At 41.3% G+C, this 9,624-nt stretch overlaps 1 protein-coding gene across 1 annotated transcript in view; it reads right to left on the bottom strand.

Annotated features, from left to right (window-relative positions):
- Positions 1-5,895: 5,895 nt before the first annotated feature.
- The window catches only part of ZDHHC15 (zinc finger, DHHC-type containing 15), a 15,087-nt gene continuing 11,358 nt past the window's right edge, over positions 5,896-9,624 (bottom strand). Inside the window, exons 9-11 of the mRNA XM_009997245.1 lie at positions 8,488-8,614; positions 7,186-7,295; positions 5,896-5,939 (exon numbers count right to left, since the gene is read on the bottom strand). Of these exons, the coding sequence (XP_009995547.1) occupies positions 5,896-5,939; positions 7,186-7,295; positions 8,488-8,614 (281 nt within the window). The remainder of the gene's footprint in view (positions 5,940-7,185; positions 7,296-8,487; positions 8,615-9,624) is intronic.

The raw sequence follows: 9,624 nt of genomic DNA, 5'->3' as shown, positions 1-9,624 counted from the left end.
CTCAGGAGGCCACGTCTGCACCAGCCTGGGCAGCTCCTGATGTCATCAGGACACCAGATGCTGATATGAGGGACTTCTCTCTCTTACGCATCTGCGAGGGTCCTGGATCCTCCAGAAAAAGGCAGGAAAAAAAAATAAAATACACCAACACTTTCAAGAATCCACTGGATTTTAATTTATCTTACAAAGGGAAGTGCGGATCTGAGCAGGTGCAGCACACACTTTGCTCAGTTTCTAAAGGAGGTAGGGAGGACAATGTTTTTCTTTCCAGGCTTTCCATGGATTCAACCCAAGGTTTAGCTCAAGAAGTTCAAGTCTAGTAAGTACTGAAACAGCAGGAAAAACAGCTAAAATACCTGTGTGTTTTACAAGCTGTTTGATACCAGCACTTGATGCAAGCAGGCATTTATTTTTAAGCATGATTGGCATTAAAAGCAAACATCCCATTTTTAGTGGGTTTTTTGCTTAGTTGTTTTTAATCTTAACACAACTTTGTATCTTTCTTTTTTTCCTTTTTGTTTCTTACCAGTGGCAATTTTCCACTGAAGTTTTAGAAATGCTGCTGTAAATCTTCAAACCTCATACAGAAAAACATGTATTTAAGCAGCATGAAAGCAGAACCAACTTACAGGCTGACACCTGAAATGTAAACTGATTATTTATTTCACAAGGTTTACATTCCAAATAGAAGCTAGAAGATGAAGAAATATGACTTTCAGGAAAGAGAAAAGCGATGCAGGAAGTTGGATCCCCCTGTGCTGAGCAAAGCAAGCTGAGCTGGAATGAGGAGAATCACAAACTGATACCTGATAAATATAAAGATTAGTTACAAATAAAATACATGGCACAACTGCTTAAAATGACACCTACTCACCTTCACAGTATCCAAAAAATCAGCACAAGCAGCTGGAAGCTAATGATATTTAAAGTATATATTCAAGAGGGAAAGACTCTCAAAGTGAGACAGAAAAAGGATAAGAATAAAACAACTGCCCAGCAGTGGGTTTGCTCTCAATGTTAATCACCAGAGAAGGAAATAGAGAAAAAGCTGCTCTGCCACACAAGTGCTTTAACTGATGGTTTCAGAACAAGTTTGGTTTTGCAATTGTTCTGTAACAAAACAGAAGCTGACAGAATTGGAAAAATACCAATAAAATCAAGGTATTTTCAAGTACCATGGATCAGTTTCAAAAATTTGTACCACAGGAGTCACTAGAATGAAAACATGACTCTTTGAGTTAATTAATTCTGGCTTAATAAACAAGGTCAAAAGTACCTCCTCAGCCTGTTAATTCAACACCTTGGTGACCAAGCCAGCTCTGCAAACAGTAAATGGTTCTGCTGCCATGAGCACATGGGAGGCAGCAGGTCCCTGGATACATCTCACACGTTGCTCTTTGTATCTGACCTCAGGGAAGAACAGGGAAATTATTATTTTTTTAATTTATTTTTTTTCCCCTGAGACTTTACATTCATATTATCTTACAGACTTTATGCATCAGGTTTGGTAACTAACACTAATTTGTGCTTTCAGTCCGCACCAGCACACGAACTAAACATCTACAACTAGGAGAGATTCTGTGGAATCACATTTCTGGTTTGTTCCAGGAAGTAAACACTGGTTGCTGGAATGCTGTGAGGAGGCTGCCTGCTCTGTGCCAGACTGAACCCCACAGGCACCAGGCACAGCCTGCTAACACACACAGCACTGCTTCCTCTTGAAAGGAATGCAATCCTGCTCTACCCCAGAAACATACTGTACCAATTCAGCATGAGACAAAACAAAATTCCAGTGCAGGGAGGCTTCCTGAAGTCCTGATTCCTCGGACAGGACTCACTGGCCAAGGAGACAACTTGCCCCAAGTCCATAGAAACATCAATATGATGTTTTCTCTCTTTTTTCTTGTTTTTGTTTAGAGTACAGTGTACCTGAATGTAAATGGGAGAGGTGAGGAGGGGGTTGTTAGTGGTCAGTTATTTTGGAGCCTGGCAGGTGTCACAGGAAAATCCAGCAAGAGTTTGTTCTTTCACACACTGACATCCCCTTGGAAAAGCTGCTTACAGCAGAGAAACTCCTCACTCACACGAAGGACATGAAACGCATTTGTAAAATCCTGAAACACAAACAGACCAAAGGCAGGGGAGAACAAGCTGTGCTGGGGCTGAACTCACACTTCTGTACCCTGATGTGCACTAACAAACCTGAGCTTGTGTTCAGCTCTGGAAGACACTCCTGGGGAGTCTCCGAGCCCCACAGCGCTGGTCTCACCCAGGCCACATGCATTACTAGCTGGTGACTGCGGGTAGAATGACTGACAGCACCTGGTGGTCCTACCTCAGCTTCCACTGCCCCACCACTGTAACACTGACAGTACCTGGCATTCTGTAGAGCAGCCCCATGGCCACAGAAGATAGCAAAAAATACTAAGTGGAAAAACTGCATTCTCTTGCAGCCAGAGCTTAGCAGCAGGATTTTGAGAAACACTGAGTTTCCCCCCAGGAATCTGCCTGCTCATGCACGTGCTGCCTTGACGAGCACAGACACCTCCTGTCTGCAGCAGACTCCAGACTGATGCTGTGATCCTGGGCCCCCACCTCTCCCTGCAGCTTTCTGCACTCTGCTTTAATCCTGCCCCACTATTCCATGGCGCTGGAATGCAGCAGGCACAGGACAGATCCCAGCTGCAACACGTTTTTCCACATTTTGTTCTGCCTTATTTCGACACAACATTTGTATTTGTTCCACTCTGAAGCTTTCAAGAATCTGGTATGTTGATACTGATTTGAAGCAGTTCTGAAGCTATCAAACTATTCCTTGTGTCTACCTGAACTGAGTTTGTTAAAACCAAGTGAGGCTGAGCTGCTTCTAAAGGAAAGGGGAAAACTGGACATAATTAATTACAAAAATGTTACTGAATAAGAGAAATTTACTTGAAACCTTCAAAGCTGTTTCTGAACTTGAGCTGGGGAGCTGCATTCTCATGAAGACATGCGTGCAGCAGTGCTGCAGCTGGCCAGCAGGCAGGGCTGGGTGCTGCCTGCTGATCTTGTGGGAAGCTCTGCTGTTGCTGCTTAGCAGAGAAACTGCACTAAGAGAATGACATGGCTGTGAACAGAACCAAATCCAGAAAGGACACAGGAACCTGCTCAGAAAACTCCTGTACATCCACATGGCTTCAGACACAGCTCTGATACCCCTAGCTTAAACATACACCTCACTTGACAGACTGTCACCAAATCATCCTCCTAGTTTTAGATAGAAGGAATTTAGAGTTGTAAAAGGCACAAACAGACCCTCTGTTGGTGCTAAATGCCTGTCCACTTCCTGTTGTGCTTATCTGCCAACCTCCTCTCAAGATCCCCCTCCAGAACACATTTTGCCAGAAACGAGGCAATTCATTCTACTGCCATCATCCCTCAAACACAGCTTAAGGTCCAGCAATGGATCTGCATTAGAAACACAGGTTCAGATTGACAGGAAACACTTCCAGCACTCAACAGATTACAGAACCACCCAGCAGACCTGGCTGAAGCAGGAACAGCTCTGAGGAAAGTGACCCACAGGAATCCTGGGAGAGCCCACCCTGACCCCTAACAACTACACTTCAGCAGTAGGACACAGAACAGAGGCTGCTGCCTGCTCTGCACCCAGCTACAGAGGGTGAGGGATAGAATGTCTGTCCACAGGACATGGTTTACACCAGGTAAACACCTACCCTTTCCACTGGTAGCAGCAGCAAAGTAAACAGAAGAACAAAGGACTGACTATGGAGGCAAGGCCTCTGTCACCAAACAGGTACTTGTCAGATAACTTCTCATGATGAGCACAATTGCTTCTGTAGTCACTGTCAATGCAAAAGGGCTGATAATCACAAAAACAGTTAGAAAATGTTAAATTATTTTAAAGGCAGAATACTAATACTTCAAGCATGCACCTAAATCAAACATGAGGGAGGGAGGAGCCAGGTCTGAATCATGCAGATAAAAAAAAAAAAGACTCAGGTCTAACAAAATGCACTTAATCCTGCCAGCAAATTCTCAGTTCCACTGCAGAGAGTAACAACAGTGATACATTCACATTCCTCTGACTGCAAATGGAGCAAAAGGAAGAAGAAATACAATCAGTGCTGAAAAACCTTTAAACCACCAGTCAATACATTTACTTAGGAAAAAGTTTAAAAAAATTCAGTGCATCAGTTGTCTCTTCAGCATCATGGGACTAAAACCACCCTTGTGGAGTGTATAACACTACTCCTGGATCTCAACTTTCAGGGCATGTCCAACTCATGTGTTTCGAATTTACATCTTTCTGACTCTAAACACAAATTCCCATCAAACACTGATCCAGGAATGAGTTGTTAATACTCTAATTACCAGGCAAACTCTGTCATTTAGCCCTAGGAATGAATGCAAACTGTATTATCTGAAGTTCCCTTTTGCATTTTAAGTGTCTGCAAGTAGGATTTGGCTTAAAGGGCACTATAACTCAAACTCTAAGACAATTACACCCTCCTACAAAAAATATTAAAAAAAATAAATCTATGGCCACAATATTCTTGAATCTTGATACTGGCAATGTGAATGGTTTATTTTCATACACAGCTGCACATGTATATATGCATATTCAGCACTTTTACTTTAATCACACATCCAACTATTAATTTAGTGCCAAATTTTAGTGGGTCTGTCTCTCTTGAGTTGAAGTGACTCAGACAGAACTTTAAACATGTTAGAAAATGCCACTTGTCAGAGAAGGTTGGAGAATCAGTCTCAAAATAAATACCATCCCCAAGAATATTATGGCTTGGAAGAGTTTAAAGAACTTGAGTCCCTGATGTTTGCAACATGAAAAGGCCTTTGGAAATGCCCTCATGTCAGTATTTTTTACTTATTTTGAATAAAAAATATATATTATTTATAAAATAAACAGAGCAAGCCAAAGAAGATTGGCCAGAATCACTCTATAAAACTGTTCTGTTCACTCCATAAATTAAACTTATAAAGCCTTGAAACATCTGGATAGCAGGATTTCTGGAGAAACACTCTAGAACACAGGTCCCAATCAGACGATACTTCATGATGTTTTCTCATCTGGAAGATCCACTTATTTTCTGCCCCTCAAAACTGAAGTCCATACCAAGAGAAGGAATGTTGACTCCTGAGAGGGAAGCTGAAATTTAAATAAAGAAAAACGTTCAACTGATAAGCAATAGCTGATCTTGGCCTTAGCATCATTTTAAAGCCCTGCAGAAAGACAGGGAAGAGGCTGGGTTTTCATTCCCTACTATGGAGTAGGGAGTGAAAAAACAGCTACTGTGGGCATTACAAGTTACTTCCATATATTCCTAACTGCAACCTGCTGTTCTCAACTTCAATTTCTTTCAAGACCTCCCCACACCATTCATGAATCACCGAATCAGACTTCCAGTCTTGTAATTGTGCAAGTTAGTGGCAAGAGTTGTTCCTGCCAGACTTCACAGAGGAGCTGCAGGGCTTTTTGTACCCTCCCCTGCAGACCCTGCTTTCAGCTCAGCATCCAGCCCCGGGCTAGGGCACAGCTGCTCTTTTCTTTTTGGTTCTCTGAAACAATGTATTTCTGGACCAGATGGAGAAATACTGGTGAAATGCCACCATGCACCAACAGGGTGCTCTGGTGAGAGGGCCTGTACCTTTAGCTGGGCTCATGCCCTCCCAAGGCCTGCTGCTGCCACCTCCAAACCAGCTCTGCACTCCACAGCCTTTGCATGGGCACCATGGGGTAAAATGCCACCCTTAAGGGCAAAATCTGCCCAGTGTTACCCACCAGCTTCCCTGCAGAAAGGCCACTGTGAAGGTAATGGAGAAAGAAATACTGACCTTTCTGAACAAGATTTAAACTGCTGCACTTTCCAACTGCTATGTCTCCCTTTCTATGGCAAGGGATGAAGCTTCACCAGAATCTACAGAACAAAAAACAAAGTAGTTAGAAGTAAGCAAATCTGGTTTTCTCACTGAGAATATATTTTTCACAAGTGTGGGAGTGTGATTTGAAGAATCATTTAAAAAAAAATTGACAACCACTTGTCACAGCTAACTGAACAGCAATTTTTAAACTGAGATTATTTGCTTTATCTATTTCATAGCTGTGTCATGAGCTTTAAAACCAGAAAGACAAAGATATTTCAGGCCTAATGGAACATCTCAGGCCTTTCTCATCAGATAATGATACTGGTTTACTTCCATTGTACAGGATGGAATCTGATAAGCACTTCATTTGCTGATGCCTTACAAAAAAGAAAAGCACTGGTGATAAAACAAGACTAAAACATAATTTGTGCCTATGACAGTCTGCTAGAACCCCTCTGTTGGATGGGAACAAAGCTACCAAAGCTGAACAAAGCAGGAAATTATGTTCTCTGAACATGGCTGGGTTAGGACAGCCCTGGTAGAAACGCAAGCTAATACATTTCATGCACATGTACTAAGTTTATTCCTGAACATTTTCACTTGCAAAATGAAAACATCATTCTTCTATGAACACACACTGTTTCAATCCAAATCTTGAAAAACTGAAAGCTGCTGAGGTCAGACTTAAGCCACGTATAAACAGCACAGAAAGGTCTACTTTAAACCAATGTAGAGAGGCTGAGGGGTTGGGCTTGTTTCATGAGGGAGGGGAAGGTTGGGGTCAGTTCACCAGCAGCCTAGAACTGCTCTCAGCACACACACTTCTGTGGAGACCAGCACACAGCAAGGCAAGCTGCAAAACTGAAGGAACTCCTTTCCTTTGGGAATAAAGCTGAACAAACAAAAGTATAAAGTAGCTTCCTAAATGTATCAGTTCATTCCAAACTCTCAGAGGATAAATGCACTTTAAAAAACTCTTGTGCCTTTTTACAGGTACAACTTTGTCTCCAAGAACTGTTCTGCATGCAGCAACTTTTACATGTAAATACACTTAGTTTGTGGTAGCTTCAAGTTCTGTCTGCAACTTGTTACAACCCCTCAGTTACTTGCAAATAGAAAGATACTTAAAAAAAAAGAGCTCACTCCAAAGTAGAGCTTCATTCTTCCCTTGTGTTCAATAGTCAAGTCAGAGCTGCCCAGTCAGAGCTTAGCCAACACTATTTATTTATTAGCTCTTATAACTCATTAATTATACACTGTGGGTCAAGACAGAACTAATTTCATTCAGCATTAACATACCATGAGGCTCTTCATCTATTCCATCATCTTCCCACTGCTCTTCATTGGCTAGGAGAGGGTTCTGAGCTTCAGACAAAGCTCTCAGTGGGAAGAAATGTCCATCGCCCTGGCTGCGTGGGGAAAGGCAGAGGAAGAGACTGTGAAAAGCAGCAAGTGGCTGAAGGATGACAGTTCCTACAGGCTTTATCTGCAAACAGAGTCTCTGCTGCCTGTATTTCCAGTGTTTACTTATAATTATTATTTGTGTTTGAAAAATGCTGTGTTTATTTTTTGTGGCAGCTCAGATAGGAAGTTTTACTAGCAAGGTCCTCAGTGCCTCCAAGTCTGGAGAATAAAAAGTCAAACCTATAGCCTGGAATCCAGCAATTTTTAGCAGAACTTAAATGTGCCCAATTTGATTTAAGTCATGTGGATACAGAAAAAAAACAACCCACAACACAAAAAACCCAGAAACATATTAACTTAAGCAGTGAGGAGTGAGGGGGAACTAAGGAAAACATTTATGTAGAAGGAACAATTTGTACCATAGGTATAAATTTACCAATTTATACCATAGATTGTTTAGGGCATAAAGGACACTTGTGTGTTTGAATTGATACCCAAGAGAAAATGGGCTCAATCTTTGAAGTTACTGAAAACCAAATAGAAGACCCACTTTCCTGTGACCCAAACCTGTACACAAAATGGACAATAATTACATATAAATATATAACAATATAAATATAACAATAAATAAATACACTCTGCAAAGATCCATTTAACTATAAGATTATAAAGATTTAACTATACCTAGGAGTGGAAAACAGATGGTGGTGGGGATACACCTGGGCCTTAGACTTTCACATTGCTACTTGAAAAAGTAGTGAATTGTTGTGCCAGGAATTTATTTTAAATTGTGCCCAATTACTAAAGGAATTAAATCTCAGTGTACTTTACTAATGATTCACTAAGTACCAAACCAACATTTTCCCCTACATTAAGAAACATAAACTCTATTTCAGGCAGAGGAATCTGACTGATGAAGAAAACAGCATCTCTGAAGTGAACACCCTCCACACATGTGCCATGGGGTCCAGGAAGAAAGCTCCAACACTCTGCAGAGCATTTAGCTCTGGAACTTCCCCTTCCAGGCTGCTGGGGAGCAGCATTAACACAGACCATGTGTGTTGGTGCATTTATAATGATGCACAAGAGCCCTCAGCCAAGCCACAGCACAGCAGGTGGAACACGTGAGGCTGTAACAGTCAGTTAGAAGGCAGCCCCTTTGCATCAGCTTTTAGCACTGACTTGATTATTGCTTACCTAGAGGCAACAGGTAGTAACCACAGCCTTTTTTCCTCTCCAAACACTTGCTGAAGATTCTTTACAAAGCCAAGATTGAATCCATTTTTATCTGGTCCATTTTGGAATACTGGAGTTGCGAAAGCCTCTACACACAGACACAAGTTCAGTGAAAAAAAAATGAAAATCAAAGTCAAATACTCTGGAACAGGATTGGTCATGTTGTAGCCATCTAAAGACAACCTGAAAGAACAGATTATGAACTAGCATGATGCAAAGGTTGAAAATTTTTTCTTCATTTTGCAAGCCTGTAAAGACTTTCAGACAAAGGTCAGACTTGGTCTTGCAACTGAACCACATGAACTGTAAACTGCCCGTTTAATCTAGAAAACAGAGTTAAAAGATCTTTGCATGAGACTTGTTGGAATTCAGTGTGAAATTCCTAAATAAAAATCTGCAGAAGTAAGTAGGTTGGTTGCAGAAGTGGCACAGAGATTTAAACTGCCTCGATCATTGATGCTATAATGAACAAGCATTAGGAGCAAACATATGCAAATAGATACTCTTATGGTGAGACACAACAAAAGAGAGGGGAGAACTTAGAGTGCACTAGAAACAATTCTATCTACCTTCTAAGCTGCTGCAGAGCTCTGATGTTTTAGGATGGATGAGCTTCAGTGCCCCTTGAAATGAGTTTTGAAGTTAGTAACTATACAAAATCTGAGTATTTGCTCCAATTCTTGTTAGTGTGTGGTTTATCCAAAAAACTTTAAAAACTGAACTCTTCTCTGAGGAAAGACAAAGAACTCACTCACACTGGTACTGTTTCAGATTTCAATTTCAGTGGTTTTACAATTGTAACTTCTTTGCCTTTGTCAATACAGAGGGACACTTTTTACCAATCTTACTTAGATGTTTTAGGATGCACTTCAGCATGTAAGCATAAAGAACCATTGTTCCTGAAAAGCTGCACTCGTTTCACAGCAAATGTAGTCATACATGTGCATAACATTTGTATAATTGGACTTTTGCACTTTAAGTTGTTTCCCTAACAAAGCTTTTGTCACCCTAGCTAATAAATGCAGCTCATTTGAAGTGACAGACTTCTGCAGCACTGTGCCAAGATCTAAAATTCTCCTCCCCTCATGTGCCAGCAGG

Source organism: Chaetura pelagica, unplaced genomic scaffold, assembly GCF_000747805.2.
Source record: "Chaetura pelagica isolate M959 unplaced genomic scaffold, ChaPel_1.0 scaffold344, whole genome shotgun sequence".
Taxonomy (NCBI): domain Eukaryota; kingdom Metazoa; phylum Chordata; class Aves; order Apodiformes; family Apodidae; genus Chaetura; species Chaetura pelagica.
The sequence above is the reverse complement of the archived record's forward strand: the minus strand, read 5'-3'. Positions and strand labels throughout refer to the sequence as shown.